Raw genomic sequence first — 17097 nt, 5'->3', positions numbered from 1 at the left:
ATATAGAGGATGGGGAAGCGGAGGACACCCAATCAGAACAGCAAGAAAAAAGAAACCAAGAATACGATAATAATTTAAGGAACATATAGGACAAAATTAAATGTAACAGTCATATCCTAGTTGTGCTAGAAAAAGAAGAAAAAGAGCAAGAAATTGAAAACGTATTTGAAGAAATAATGACGGAAAACTTCCCTAACCTGGTGAAGAAATAAACATACAATCCCAGGGAGCTCAGAGAGTCCCAAAAAAGATTAACTCGAAGAGGCCCACACCAAGACACATCATAATTAAAATGCTAAAAGTTAAATATAAAGAGAGAATCTTAAAAGTAGCAAGAGAAAAGCAGTTACCTACAAGGGAGCACCCATAAGACTGGCAGCTGATTTCTCAAAAGAAACTTTGCAGGACAGAAGGGCTTGGCACAAAATATTCAAAGTGATGAAAACCCAGGATCTACAACCAAGATTACTTTATCCAGCAAAGTTATCATTTAGAGTCAAAGGACAGATAAAGAGCTTCCCAGACAAAAATAAGCTAAATGAATTTATCACCAACAAGCCAGTATTACAAGAAATGTTGGAGAGACTTCTTTAAGAAGAAAAAAAAAACATGTATCAAAAACATGAATAAAGAATGGTAATAACTACATATCTATCAAGTACCTCAAATGGAACTAAATGGATAAGTAAACAAGACCCTTTCATATGCTGCCTACCAGATACTCACTTCAGATTAAAAGACACAAACAGACTAAAAGGAAGGGGATGGAAAAAGATATTGCCTTGATAGATATAGAGGGTATTGCGCTGAATGAAGTAAGTCAGATAGAGAAAGACAAATGCCACATGATTTCATGTATGTATGAAATCTAAAGAACAAAGTAAACAACAAAAATGGAAATAAACTCATATATACAGAGGATATTTTGGGGGCTACTAGATGGTAGGGAGTTGGGGGGTGTGGTAAAAAAAAGGGCTAAGGGATTAAGAAGTACAAATGGATAGTTACAAAATAGTCATGGAGATTTAAAGTGTAGCATAAGGAAAATAGTCAAAAAATGTAATAAATATGTAAGGGGGAACAGGGGTACCAGATTTAGTAGAGTGATCACTTTGTGAGTTACATAGATCTCTCTTCACTATGCTGTACAACTGAAATTAATATATTATTGTATGCCAACTATAACTGAAAAAAAATTGAATTGTACAATGTAAAAAATAGTTTGTAACCTATTTGACTACACAGTCATCTCACTTAGAAAATTACATATGTTCTCCTTACTTCTAAAAGTAATGTATTATGTATATGCTAATTAATCAAATATAAATAACTAAAAAAATAAAAATAATAATTATGCTAAATGATACATCATAGGGGAAATACTCATTTTCTCCATGGCCTATATAATCATATTATAAAAATTAAGTAATTTTTATATCACCCCTTTAACTATGCCTTTACCAGAATTTGCCCCATTTAAAAAATTGTCAGTTTAAAAGGTTTTAGTTCCTTGGGAAAGGTACTCTTGAGAAAGGAAATAAAACATTCTATCATTTGCATTCATAAGGGTCAACACCTGCGTAATGTATATGCTGCTACTAAGTAGAAAATAGAAACACTTTCATGCAAGTTTTTAGCTGAATTTGACATTCAGAGCATTCTTTAACCTTAAATGGAAAATGACATGGTAGGCAGTGACAAACATTCAGTGGTTAGAAGACGACCTAGAGCCTACTTACATTTTTAATGTCAATAATTATTACCACTGTAGTCACATCTCTAAGTTGACATAATATCCAGATTTTTTCATAATTATTCATTTTTAATTCAGTTAATAGTAACTATATTAAGCCATGAACATCTATTAAAATTTTGAGGCAGTGAGAAGTCTTTAAAGACTCATTTTCTTTTCTCTTTTGGTAGCTTACCCGGAAGCTGACTCCACAGGTCTGAGTGAACTCAATGGGAGAACAGGTAATGCCAGAGGCTGGGCTCCAAAAGCCATCTTTTCTAACAAAGCCACTCATTTACTGTTCCCTCCTCATATTTTTATCGCATTATGGGAGTAGGTCTCCCCGTCTACTGAAGCACTTCTGTGGTCATCCAGTCCAGATGTGCTCTCTGTGGAATAATGAAATCTCTGTAGCATTACACATGTTTGTAAGATCCTACAGTAAACATTCTTTTACCATTACTATAATGAAGTTAGTATCTTTTTAGAATGACAAACATCTTTTTTTGATTAAGCAAAAGATTTTATTCTTGTGGGCAATTATCTTAAATAATATTAAAATTTTTCCAGAATACCAGTGCTTTCTTACTCTTTCTTACTGAGGTATAATTGACATATAACATTATATTAGTTCTAGGTATACATAATGATTCCATATTTGCATATATTGCAAAATAATCACTACAATAAATCTAGTTAACATCTGTCACCATACATAGTTACAAAATTATTTTTCATATGATGAGAGCTTTAAGATTTACTTTTTTGCCACTTTCAAATATGTAAGAAAGTATTAACTGAAGTCACCATGCTGTACATTACATCCCCATGACTTCTTTATTTTATAACTGGAAGTTTGTACCTTTTGACTCCCTTCATCCAACTTACCCTCCCCCCCACCTCTGGAAACCACCAATGTTTTCTGTATTTATGAGCTTGTCTTTTTTTTTTTTTTGTCTTTCTCTGTCTAACCTATTTCACTTAACATAATATCCTCAAACTCCATCCATGATTTTGCAAATGGCACATTTTCTTTTTTATATCGCTGAATAATATCCCATTGAACACACATACTAAATTTTCTTTATCCATTCATTCATCAACAGACACTTAGGTTGTTTCCATACGTTGGCTATTGTAACTAATGCTACATTAAACGTAGGGGTACACATATGTTTTCAAGTTAGTATATTCGTTTTCTTTGGATGCATACCAAGAAGTGGAATTGCTGAATCATATAGTGGTTCTATTTTAACTTTTTGAGGAATATTCATAGTGTTTTCTTCAGTGGCTACACCAATTTACATTCCCACCTACAGTGCACAAGAGTTTCCTTTTCTCCACATCCTTGCCAATACTTGCTGATTCTTGTATTTTTGATATAGCCATTCTAATAGGTGTGAGGTGATAACTCATTGTGGTTTTGACTTGCATTTCCATGATGATTAGTGATGTTGAGCATCTTTTCCTGTACCTGTTGACCAACTGTATGTCTTTTCTTAGAAAAGCGTCTATTTAGATCTTCTGCCCATTTTTCATTGGATTATTTGCTTTTTATGTTTTGTTTTGTTTTCGCTGTATGATTCTGTTTGAGTTGTATGATTTCTTGATTTCTAATATATATTTTATGATTTCTAATATATATTGGTGATTGACCACTTATCAGCTACATTGTTTGTAAATATTTTCTCTCATTTAGCCAGTTGCCTTTTCATTTTGTTTCCTTTGCTATACAGAAGCTTTTTGTTTGATATAGTACCACTTGTTTATTTTTGTTTTTGTTGCCTTTGCTTTGGTGTCAAATCCAAAAAATCATCACCGAGACCAATGTCAAGAAGCTTACTGTTTATGTTTTCTTCTAGTAGTTTTATGGTTTCAGGTCTTACATTTAAGTCTTCGTCTTAAGTTAATTTTTGTGTATGGTATATGATAGTAGTCCAGTTTCATTGTTTTACATGTGATTGTCTCGTTTTCCCAACAATGTATATTGAAGAGAATGTCCTTTTCTCATTGTTTATTCTTGGTTCCTTTGTCATAAGTTAATTGACCATTGACCTATGTGTGTGTTTTTATGACAATACCATACTGTTTTTATTACTATAGCTTTGTAATATAGTTTGAAATAAGGCAGCGCGATGCCTCCAACTTTGTTCTTTGTCAAGATTTCTTCAGCTGTGTAGGGTCTTTTGTGGTTCCATACAAATTTTAGCATTGTTTGTTCTATTTCTATAAAAAAATGCCATTACAATTTTGATTGGGATTGCTTTGAATCTGCAGATCGCTTTGGGTAGTATGGGTATTTTAACAATATTAATTCTTCCAATCTATAAGGATGGAATACCTTTTCATTTTTCTGTGTCTTCTTTAACTTCTTTAATCATCGTATTATAGTTTTCAACATACAGATCTTTCACCTCCTTGGTTAACTATATTCCTAGGTTTTTTGTTTTTGCTTTGTTTTTTTGATGCAATTATAAATGGCACTGTTTGCTTAAGTTCTCTTTTTGATAGTTTGTTATTACTGTACATAAATACAACAGATATCTGTATATTGATTTTATATCCTACAACTTTACTGAATTCATTAGTTCTAAGTTTTTGGTGTAGTCTTTAGGGTTTTCTCTGTACGGTAACATATCACCTGCAAATAGTGACAGTTTTACTTCTTTTTCAATTTAAGCTTTTTTTTAAATTTCTTTTTCTTGCCTAATTGCTCTGGCTTGGACTTCCAATACTACATTGAACAAAAGTAGTGAAAGTGGTGGAAAAGCTTTCAGCTTTTTATCATTGAGTATGATGTGCAGTGTGCTTACAAACACATTATTTTTTTAGCTTAGTTACCAAAAATAGTTTTAATTTCCTTACAAATCCTCTTTATCCCTTTCAAGACCTTCCTTTTCCGTAAAGCTTTCTCAGATTGTTATCTTCCTCCTTTCTCATCAAACAACTTACTATCCATTCTTATGATGCATAACTTTTAACTATTTTCCTCTATTTTTATATAGTTATATTTTGCTTTCTCAACTATACTTTGTACTTAAACATGAATAACGTGTTTCAAAGTACCTAAAAGAGTGCTGTGCACTTAATAAATTTATGTGGGATCAATCGATGTGCATTTTTATTGCAACATACAGATATACTTAATCTTTCTTTACTTGTGGCCCTACAGCACACATAAGATGATAATACGCAAAGCTGAGGGTGAAATTTCTGATAGAGGCATTCCTACAGATCCTATGACCTAGGACTGCATTAGAAACACCAAATTCAAGAGGGATTTTCCATTAACTAATTTTTAGTTAATGGAACACAGGTTGAACCTGGCAAGACTTCAAATTAGAGTAGAATGTTACTTTCTGCTTCAATTCCAATGCTTTGTGATTTTTCTGCTTTGAGTTAGATTTTAGAAATATATCAGATTGCCAGCCCTCAGCATTAGGATAAGAGACACATCTTTACTGAGGAAATGAAGAAGTATGGATTTTATCAGAAATAGTGGTTAGTATGGTATATACAATTTTTCATTTGTAAAATGCTAAAAACTAAAAAAGTAGATATTTTCATTTTACAAACGAGGAAAGTGAGGTTCAGAGTGGTATTTCAAAAATGTCCATTGACTGAATTTCTTATGAAAATATGATCATTTCTTGACTGAAAACACATCTTTAAAAGTATCAAAGAAAAAACTGAGTTGGATTTGGCAGATTTGCAATTATAGAGAAATAATAAAGACCACCTTTTATTCTAGTGTAAATGGTGCTCTTTGTATCTAAATCCTTTCAACACACCTATTTCTATCTAAAAACAGATTAGGTAAGTGGTTCTGAGCCACACTTCTCTCCACCCCCCACCCCCCGCCCTCGCCCCGCAGAGTTTCTGTTCAAGGACAAAGAGAGCAAACAGACTGTGTATTTGCCTATCTGTAAAAGACCTTTAAAGGTCTTTTACTGTAAAAGACCTTTAAAGGTCTTAATATATCAGTTTCCCTTATTTTTATTTTTTAAGTATTGTTTTTATTGGAGTTCTTAAATAATTTCTAAAACCATGTGATTTTCTGCAACAAATGGTAAGCTGTATCTCTGATATATCTAGATTTTTTCCCCTTTAGATTTTTTTTTTTTTTTTTGGAAGACACTTGCAAGGGCACACAAAACAAGGAAAATTGAGAATTCCTTAGTTAAACTAGCACTGAGTTAAGATCCTGAAAATTTTTTCAGACACTTTCAAATTGGAAAAAGGATTTGCTTTGATATATCCGTAAGAACAAAATGCAAATGTTCAAAAAACTTTGGTTTAAATATAGATTTTTCTATCCTTTGCAAAAACTCTCATTTACCTCTTTATACCACAGAAAGTGATCTCTTTAGAGATATGGTTTACTAACCTTAACTGTCTTTTTGAAAGCGTTTATCATGTATTGGTCCAGCATCTAGGTGCACTTTATTTGGAAGTTGAATGATAATAATAATGATACTAATAAACATAATATAGAGATTACTCCGAGCAAATGTCCTAATCAGTCTCTGGGATCAGTCAAGTTTATGATAATGTTTATTGGATTCAAGTTTTGGCTTGCAAGTGAAAGTCTAATCATGAATAATAATAATTTCCAACAAAATGTTATTTTCCCTCCCATGAAGAAATAACCAAGTATTTATAGGCAGAATTACATTTATAGATAAAATGAAACATCTAAAGGAAAACACTTTTAACAAGTTACATAAGAGAAAAGTATTGCAAAGCACTAAAAACATAATATAAATGGATTTCAAATTTATTACGTCCAGACACGTGTGGCATCACCTTCCCTGTTTTAAGAATACCTGGTTGATACACTAGGGGCATAGCTTATCAAAAAATTGACTGCTCTTAGGGCTTAAAAGTCCTGAAAACATGACGTTTTGCCAAAGTATTTGACTTCCCTAATATTTTTTCCCCAGCTTTATAGGGAATAACTGATAAATAAAATTGTATATATTTAAAGTGTACAATGTCATGAATATACATACATATTGTGAAATTATTACTAAGATCAAGTTGACACGTCTATCACTTCTCATAATTAGCATTTGTTGTGAGAACTTAAGATCGCCTCTCAGCAAATTTCAAGTGTACCATATTAATAACTATAGTCACCTTACTGTATCTTAGATCTTCAGAATCTTACAACTGAAAATCTGTACCCTTTTCCAATCTCTCTCCATTTTGCCATCCCCAGGCCCTGACAACCATTATTTGTACTCTCTGTTCCTCTTAAATTCAACTTTTATTTTTAGATTCCACATAAAAGTGATACCACAGTATTTGTCTTCATTTGGCTTATTTCACTTAGCATAATGCCCTCCAGCTTCAAACATGTTCTCACAAATGGCAGAATTTCCTTCCTTTTTACAGCTAAATAATATTCCATGACATATATTGCACCACATTTTCTTTATCCACTCGTTTGTTAATGGACATTTAGGTTGTTACTATATCTTGACTATTGTGAGTAATGGTGCAATGAACATGAGTGGAGATATCAATTCAAGATACTGATTTTATTTCCTTCAGATGTATCTCCAGGAGTGGGATTGCTGGATTATATGGTAGTTCTATTCCTAATTTCTGAGAAACGCCCATACTGCTCTTCATAATGGCCGTACCAGTGTGCATTCCCACCAACAGTGCACATGGATATCCTTCTTTCACATCTTCACCAACATGTGTCTCTTATCTTTTTAATAATAAATACCCTAACAGAAGTGAAATAATATTTCATTATGATTTCAATTTGCATTTCCCGGATGATTAGTGATGTTGATCACCTTTTTATGTATCTATAGGCCATCTATATGTCCTCTTAGGAAAAATGTCTATTAAAACTCTTTGCCCATTTTTCAAATCAGTTATTTGAGTTTTGGTATTGAGTCTTGAGAGTTCCTTATATATTTTGGATATTAATCCCTTATCAGATAGATGGTTTCCAAATATTTTCACCCATTCTGAAGCTTCTTATTTTATGGAGTTTCCTTTGCTGAACAGAAGTTTTTAAGTTGATACAGTCCTACTTGTTTAAGTTTTGCTTTTTTTGCCTCTGCTTTTGGCATCATATCCATAAAATCATTACCAAGACCTATGTCATAAAGCTTTTCCCTTATGTTTTCTTCTTGGAGCTTTATGGGTTCAGGTTTTACATTTAAGTCTTTAATCTACTTCAGATTAACTTTTGTGAGTTCTGTAAGACAGAAGTCCAGCTTCATTCTTTTGCATGTGCACATCCAGTTTTCCCAGCATCATTTATTGAAGACGTCCCCCTTGTATATTCTTGGCATTTCTTGTCAAAGATTAATTGGCTGTATATGCATGGGTTTATTTCTCCCTATTCTGTTTTATGTGCTTGTTTTTAATGCCATTACCATACTGTTTTGATTACTATAGGTGTGTAATGTAGTTTGAAATAAGGCAGTGTGATGCCTCCAATTTTGTCTTTCACAAGATTGCTTTGGCTATTCAGGGTCTTATGTGGTTCCATATGAGTTATAGAACTTTTTTCCTATTTCTGTGAAAAATGCCATGGGACATTTAATAGGCATTGCACTGAATCTGTAGATCACTGGGGTAGTATGGACATTTTTAATAATATTAATTCTTCTAATCCAAGAACACAGATATCTTTCCATTTATTTGTATCTTCTTCAATTTCTTTCATCAGTTTCTTATAGTTTCAGTATGTAAATTTTTCAACTCTTGGTTAAATTTATTCATAAGTATTTTATTATTTTATGCCATAGTAAATGGGAATGCTTTATTAATTTCTCATTTTAATAGTTCATTGTTGTTGTATAGAAACATAATTGACTTTTGTACATTGATTTTGTATCTTGTAACTTACCAAATTTAATTATTAAGCTCCAACACTTTTTTGGTGGAGTCTTTCTGGGTTTCCACATATAGGTTCATGACATCAAGAAACAGAGACAATTTTACTTCTTCCTTTCTGATTTAGATGCTTTTAATTTCTTTGTCTTGCCTAATTGCTCTGGCTAAGACTCCCAGTACTATGTTGAATAGAAGTGGTGAGAGTGGGTATCCTTGCCTTGTTCCTGATCTTAGGGGAAAAGCTTTTAGCTTCTCACCTTTGAGTATAATATTAACTGTGGGCTTGTCACAATGGCCTTTATTATGTTTGAGAAACATTCCTTGTATATCTAATTTGTTGAGAGTTTTTATCATGCAAAAAGTTGTTGAATTTTGATAAATGCTTTTGTGCTTCTATTGAGATCCCATGATATTTATGATCTGAGAAATCAGGGTTGACCAGGAATTCATTAAATTTGGGAAGAATCAGAGGAAGAATGACAAGAATATCTCTATTCCAAGGCCATATCTTTACTAATAATTCTCTCTTCAAAAAAATGATATTTTTTCTTTTCTTCCTTTTTCATTATCTCAATTTATTTTACAAATAATCATTGAGCTCTTACATAATATGTGCCAGACTGTCCTAAGGCTAAAGATTCCAGAGTCCCAGGGAGCAAAACAGTATAAATAGGAGATCAGTTGCTTTGGATGGCAGGAAAGAGATAATGGTGACCTAGATGAAGAGATGAAGGATACAAAAGAAGTTCGAGGAATCAAGAGATATTTTGAAGATATAATAATAGCTCATGCTGAAGTTTATGTGAGGGAATAGGGAAAGTTGTTGAGAAGGGAGAAAAAAAATCAAGGAAATACCACAGGTGTAAGTAGGGAACAGCAAAACTCTTGCTGAAGAAACAAACTGAAGGTCACATTCTGGATATGTTAAGAGATGTCTATGAAATACTGAAGTAGAGATGTCAAATATATATTGAAAATTTGAGGTTGAAGTCCAAGAAAAGGTCTGTATTGGAGGACAGGTATCCATGTGAAAGTGTTTTAAATCCATAAAAATGACTATATTCACTTAAAGGACAAATTATAGAGAACAGAATTAGATCCAAATGAGTTCTTACATCAAAGAGAAGATGAGATAGTAAAAATATTTGAAAAAAAGCAGTCAGTGTGAGAGAAAAAAAACCAAGAGAGTATAGAATCACAAAAGCCAAAGGAAGAAAGGAGAAAGTGGCTCACCATATTAAATAATGTTCTGAAGTAATGTAAAACGAGGATAGAGAAGTACATTGGACTAATGTCTTTGACAATGTTGACAAGAGCAGATTCAATGAAATGATGATGATGGAAACTGGACAGTAAAGCGATGAAAGTAACTGGTATTGAGGATGTGGACTGTAAAAGGGCTTTCAAATGGTTAAAACCACCCAAATATTATAACTGTGATGAAAACATGAAAATTGCTAGGAAGGGGAGCAAAAAAATGGGTTGTACCTAGAAGAAAATTTGAGAATCCTGAGTTTTTTATTTGGAAGACTTTAATAGGGAACTAATCAAGTAGAAAGGGAAAGATGTTTAAATCAGAAGAGAAAGATTAATCTAAGAAATAAAGTCCTCAAAAAGATAGAAATGGAATGGCATGGTATTCCTAACATAAGTTGGGGGAATGACCTTTGGTAGAATGAGGTGCACTTTCTTCATTAAGACAGGAGGAAAGAAGAAAATGATAGGGGAAAGGAATAGATTTGTAGGTAAAAAATGAGAGGGAGAGGGAGAGAAATAAAAAGAGCCTGAGTTATGGCTTCTATTTTCTCATATTTTTTGTTAAAAAAAAAATAACTGAGAGTTGTAAAAAGAGCTAGATGAAAGGCTTAACAAATTCCAATTTAAAGTCAAGGAGAAAGAGAATGAATAGGTAGAGAATCAGAAAGGAACCCTGGAGCATCTGGTGTTATAAAAGCCCTAAATAAGCACTCAACCATATTGGGGGTTAAGAGATAGAACAAAAAGCCATTCAACATCAAGTTAAAGCCATTTGAAAGAAAAAGAAAATAGCGTGAGTAGAAAAGAATTCCTATGAGCTCCATATAAGTAAGAATTTTAGACTGGATAATGTAAGGTTATTTTATTTTTTAATCTATTAACTATAAAGGGGCTATCACATTGTTAAAACCACCGAAATGTTACAGCTTTCTACAGGAATCATCATTAAATCAACTATCCCTAAATAATTTTTAGAAACTCTCTATGGGAGGAATGCAGACATAGATTAGAGATCTATAGCTAGGCAACTGGTGTTAATGGCAACAAACATACTTGTTAAGATGCCTATCTGAGTTCTTAGAAATTTCTTTGACAAAGAGATTAACATGAGTCTTCTAAAATATAACAAAATATTAATTGCAATTATCTTTTAATGTGATTTTATGCTCTTCTGAGTTTTCAAGTTGATTACTTATTATAGCTTTTAATAAAAATTAATAAATTATAAAAATTTATATATATGTGAAAAGAAACACACTTGGTTATTTCTCCGGATGTATATGTATTTAATTCAAATTTTACAGTTTAGATTCAGCATGAATTGCAACAAATGGATCTTCAGCAGAGTTACTAATAGAGAAATGAGCATTTCCATCACCAGAAACATAGATTTTAATTCCTGTACAATTGTCACCAATTTTATCTCCAGAAATAACATCACAGTATGTGCCAGTAGGAAGACCAGTTTGCAAAGTTAAAGATAGTGGCCTGTAAAATAAAATTTAAGATTTAACTTGCGTTCGATACAATTAAAAACAAGAATACAGATTATCTCTAAAACAAGCAACTTCACTTTGTATTGTAGAACTCTAAGTAGTCAAGGTCTCAGTGAGCAGAGAATGCAAAACAAAGACCTCTCCAGTGGATGTGAATAGTTTTCTCAGGTCCAAAAGCAATCTTATAGAAGATTTAGCAATTTCCTAATCAATAGTGAATATTACCAAAAAATTAAGGTTGAAGAATATCAGTGAACATTTGAGTTGAAATGCTATCCTTAGATAAAAGTACTTTCTGTGGTAAACACAAATATTTAAATTTGTCCTCATCTGAATGTAAGAAAACATGAATTACTTTCAAAAATTTAAATTTGAGTATATCTTCAAAAATCTTTTTCAAGAGGCTATAATGAATTTGGGCATAGATAACAATAATCTAGTATTTATAGTGAAGATGTATGTAGTTTTAAATATAAAGCTGTCTCATACATTTATTTTGGTTCTCCCACCCACCAAAGACAAAAATTAAAAGACTAGCCATGGATTCTTTTCACAAGAAGATATATATATATTTTTTGTCAATAAAATATAATTTAGGCTAGAATGAGATAAGCATGAGTGAAAGTTGCCCTTGGATTGAGACATTTCAACTGCTTACAAAGCGGTCTTCTAAGCCATAGTTCTATACATGAGAGAATCAGTACACCAAGAGGCAGAGGAGGTAAGTATAACAAATGAAAAGCCAGTAATAAGAAGTCTCAGCACTAAAACCCAAAAATCTCCTGAGGTGAACACTGACCATTAGATGCATCGTCTTTCCACACATGCTTTAAAATATATATTATTTGTCACAGAGAGACAAAGAAGTGAAGGAAAAAAGACCTGAGAACCAGATATAGGAGTAGTTGAAAAAAGATCTAGAAAAAAGTTATATCAGTACTGAGGCACTATTTTTCTATCACTTAAATAAAAGGTGGGTCTTTATGACATGTTATTCTAGTGATTTCACAACCTTTATATTAACTGCTCTGTGTATTTTGTGTGAGGTGTATATGTGAGCATATACATTTGCATCGCATCTGCACATGATATACAAGGGTACACAAAAAAATAACTACGTAAAATAGCCCTTAGAAAGAAGAGGTCAAAAGAATAAGAGCCATCATCATTTTTTTTTCTGGCTCTTTTCTAATCTCTAACTATATTTCCAATACAAAAAAGTAAATGAGCAGGAAAAGAACTAAGAACGTATGAGTATAAAATATAATTTCAAATTGATATCTACTTACCAGTCATCATTGTTAAAGACAATGAATCCTCTGTTTCCTCTTCCAAAAGCTACTTGGTTGCTACCATTATCCCACCAGTTTGTAAAAGGTTGGCCATCAACTACATTACGGAACATAACCATGTTCCTAAAAACAACATATCATGTAATTGCTATGAATACTTCAACAGTTTGAAATAAAATGTTAATAAAGTTATTAGAGGATATCTCTAAATAAGTATTCCCACCTTATTTGACGCCATCGATGTTCACAGACCCAGTCATTGCCACAAGTAGTGTCTGCATTAATAGTAACTTCTTTAATTACTCCATTATTATTTGGTGGCCCAATCCAATCATTAACATCCTTAATTAGCAAAAAGATAAAAAATGCTTAGATTTTTAATATTACTTATGTTTGCCTCTTCCTTTTCTAGTATGCCAAACCCAATTTGTCTCATTTAGGTCTCTGCACTGTCTTCATTTGGAATCTAACTCCTTCAGTAGTTTTATAGAATTTTACCAAATTCACATCATCTTCTCTCTAACTTCTCATTCTCTAGTGCCATATTTCAAAAGTAACATTTTTTTTCCCTCTCATTTTCTTTACAAGGAATTGCAATGGCTTTTAACATCGCTGTAGGCGGTGCAATCATTGAAATAGCAAGGAGTTTAGGGTCAGAGACAGGAATAAAACAGATTTTATAACTACTAGCTAAGAAAACTTAGTCCATATACATAACTTCTCTGTCTCATTTTCCTATTCTGTAAAGATTGCTTAGTTGTTATAAAAATTAAATAATATATATGAAAATACCTTGAATAGAATTGCTAAGTAAATATTAGTTTCCTTCATTTTTCCTTTGGGATAAATGTACTCATCAACACATCACAATATTCTTTACTAATTTGACCAGATGTTTAAAATTGTGTTTTTCTGATTGGTACTTTTAAAGATAAAGACAGAAAAAAAAAGATTCGGTCTGGGAAGGTTATCCATATTTGTCTTAAAATCATGTCATATGATGAACAGTGGATAAAACTTAAGAGTTTTTAGCACGCAGAAGTTTTAGAAAAGTGGAAATGTTATGGAAAAAAAGAGAAACTGACATGGTCCATGACTCCTGACAGCAGAAATAAGACAAATTAGTGGAAACTATAGAAGTCGGTTCAATATAAAGGAACATCTTCTAAATTTAAAGCTGTTTAACAATAGAATGAGCTGTACAAACTAACAGGCATTTTAATTGAAAGGAATCTAGAAGAAACTAGATAAAAATCTAATTTTTAGTGAAGAGAATTTTCTGCTTTAGGTATGAAGTTGCTACATACAATGCTGCATCTGAAGTCTTCACCTTCTACTCAGATTAATATCTTTACCGTATCACACATATTTTCTCATCCTTATCTTTTCCAGAATAGTCTGCAAAGTTCTCTTCTTTAATACATATATTTTCCTTCCAAATAAGATACTTATAAGATTCTCTCCAATTTAATCTCAGTTCAACCAGATCATTGGCCTTCCATAGAACTTTTATAAAAAAGCATTTAACAAGTATTTATATTGCTTGTGCTATGGGCAGGTACTATTTTAAGTTCTTTACAAGTGTTATTTGCAATCCATATACCAACTCTGTGAAGTAGGTACTTTTGAGAAATACATATTTTACTCATTGTATTCTTATTTTAAAGTGTTTTTGGGAAGTAAGGAGTTATGTTTCTCATATTTCTGAAATAGCTTGCATACTTTTTGACAATAGAGACCATGATTTAATTTTTAATACCCACTGCAGACTGCATTGCTAAAAGTCCTACATCAGATTTAGACTTAAATATTTAGTAAATAAATAATAACTTTAATAGCACCATGTGAAAGTAAAACAAAACTGCCTTTCTTTTCTTAAGAAAAAGATATTTTATACAACACCAAAACTTACTTTTCCATTTTCAAAATATCTTGGCCAACGGAAGCTAGACATTACTCGTGTAAATCCATAAGGATGAGCGAGCATAAATCCAACTCCCATTTTGTACAGTCTAAAAGTTACAAAAACGATATCATCATAGAAGAAACCAATGTTTTTAGTGTTATTACAAGGTAGGTAAAATAATAGGGAACTTTGTTTCCTACCTAGAATCCCAGAATGTAAGAATAGATGCTCCTCCAGCTCCATGTCCTCTCTGATTGTCATGGTTATCCACAAAGACAAGAGCTCTATCAGAAGGCATGAAACCCCAGCCTTCTCCCCAGTTCCTATTTAAAAAAAATACAAACACGCACATTCTTTTACGACAGATTCATAGTAACTTAAATGTGTATTTCTTTCAGTATAGCATCCTCAAATGAAATTCTCTCTCTGATTATATGGTTATTCTTAGGATTTTTAAATATGCAAACTATATAGATATAGCTATTTATCTACAAATACATATTATGCATATATATGTATGAATTATTTGTATTACATTTATCTTACAGGTATAAATTTGTTATATAAAAAAAGTCCTTTTATAAGTTTTAGTATACTATAATTTAGATGGACTTCAGAAGGGTCAACATCCATACCATAATACACAGAATGGCAAACTGGGTTAAAATAAGGCTTTAATATTATTCTTTTATAATATAAACACTTTAATATTTAAAATTAATTAGCTGATATAATGTATGTACATTCCACAGCATGCCCACATTGTAGGTACTTTATAAATGATAGAATCATTTTAACAATAACCGGGACTTCACAGGTTATATGCAAATGTTAGCCAAATCTAGTATAGTCATATAATACATAAATTGAAATCTCTAGGTTATGTTTTGAGTTTCAAGACATACTTTCCTGTGATTTACATTAAAAAAAAAGGATGATCAATTGGAGTTTGGGAAAGTATAACATTTGTTATTAGTAACTGAATCCTTGAAAGCTGTCTAAATAACAAGGTCCTAAGAAGATAACTCATGTTAGGATAATATGATTAATAAGTCTGTGAAATAATTCATAGGACAAATCATATTTCATTTACTTTAAGTAAGCCATCTTCTCTCCATTCCATTTGCGCAGAACTGTGCCTAGTTTTGCACCATACTTAAATTCTGTCACACGGCCATTTTCAAAGTATTCACTGCTTTTAATTGGCTCACTACCCAAATCAATTACCTAGAAGAAATATAAGGGAAAATATCATTTTAAGTAAGAATTTTAAAGAATTTTAACCAACTAGTTAATATTGTATAGAAAATGTCTTTAAACTATTTGCTTTTTTTAAATATCCAAAATGATTTTCCTTATATCAAGATTGTTACTTATTTTTTTGCTAAATATATGCTACAATATTAAAAGTAACATGATGATGAGGTGACCTGTTGTTCTGTGAAAAGTTTGACACCATTTAGTCTTGCACATAAATCATAATAACAATAGCTCACAATATCAGCCAACATTTCTAAGTGCTTGATAAATATTAACTTATCTAACTCTCCAACAAAAATAAAGACATAACCAGTATCATTATCTCTTTTCCTCACATGAAAAAAATGTTGCATAGGGAGGTTAATCAATTTGCCTAAAAGAACACAGCTAATAGTGCTATAGACAGGAATTAAACTCGGACAGACTGGCTCAAGACCACAACTGTTATTATGTCTTCTCTAATGGTCTCTGAGGAGATAGTAAATGATGCAAAGATGTTTGCAGCCTAAAAAATTCTCTACATGTGATAAAGAATTAAAGAAATAAAGAATTGTCTCTGAATAAAAGAAAGTTAAAGAACACTGTTTTATACAAATGATTCCTGTTCTACATACTGTCCTATATAAATGATTCAGTTATTAACCTACAGAAATTGCATTTTTAGATTAAATCTATTTTTCTAATGAATTACATTATCTTTTATATACACATATATGTACCTCCTGGTAAATGAAAGGTTTACTTCCTTCGGGGAACCAGGTTGTGTTTAGATTATGCAGTTTGTCCAAAATTGCCTTCATGTCTCCAGGCCACATGTGCTTAGCAGCATCAATTCTGAATCCTGCTACACCAATGTCGATGAGATGGTTCAGATATTCGGCAATCTTGGAACGAACATAATCTTTCTCCAGTGTAAGATCAAGTAGACCAACCAAACGACAATCTCTGACCTATTGAGAAAAAAATTTTGTGACTGATACATAAAATGTCATCTTACCTGAGAATCCATTTGATTATTCATTCATTTATTTATTAATATATATTTCTATATTCATTTATTTATTAATATATATTTCTATAATGCCTTCTTTGCATTGGGCACTGGGGATATTTATGGTCTAGTATGGACATATCTTTGAAATATTTTTTATTATAAAAAATGAAGAATGTAGAAAATAAAGTAAATGAGTTTTTTAATTGGGAAAAATTAAATTGGGGAAAATGTTCTAAATATTGATTCGAGATTCTTATTTCTAAACAGTCAGATCTAGAATCCTGTTCTCCTAAGGC

General features: G+C 31.8%; 1 protein-coding gene across 2 annotated transcripts in view; it reads right to left on the bottom strand.

Moving 5' to 3' along the window:
- Nucleotides 1-11115: 11115 nt before the first annotated feature.
- Nucleotides 11116-17097, bottom strand: part of LOC102885857 (pancreatic alpha-amylase) — a 25730-nt gene continuing 19748 nt past the window's right edge. For both annotated transcript variants that reach the window (XM_015595509.2, XM_006919575.3), the window contains exons 5-11: nt 16527-16757; nt 15641-15774; nt 14748-14870; nt 14554-14653; nt 12865-12983; nt 12639-12764; nt 11116-11341 (exon numbers count right to left, since the gene is read on the bottom strand). In XM_015595509.2, coding sequence (XP_015450995.1) covers nt 11152-11341; nt 12639-12764; nt 12865-12983; nt 14554-14653; nt 14748-14870; nt 15641-15774; nt 16527-16757 — 1023 coding nt within the window. In that variant the 3' untranslated portion in view covers nt 11116-11151. The remainder of the gene's footprint in view (nt 11342-12638; nt 12765-12864; nt 12984-14553; nt 14654-14747; nt 14871-15640; nt 15775-16526; nt 16758-17097) is intronic.

Source organism: Pteropus alecto, unplaced genomic scaffold (genome assembly GCF_000325575.1).
Source record: "Pteropus alecto unplaced genomic scaffold, ASM32557v1 scaffold106, whole genome shotgun sequence".
NCBI lineage: Eukaryota > Metazoa > Chordata > Mammalia > Chiroptera > Pteropodidae > Pteropus > Pteropus alecto.
This window is presented reverse-complemented; position numbering and strand designations above follow the sequence as displayed.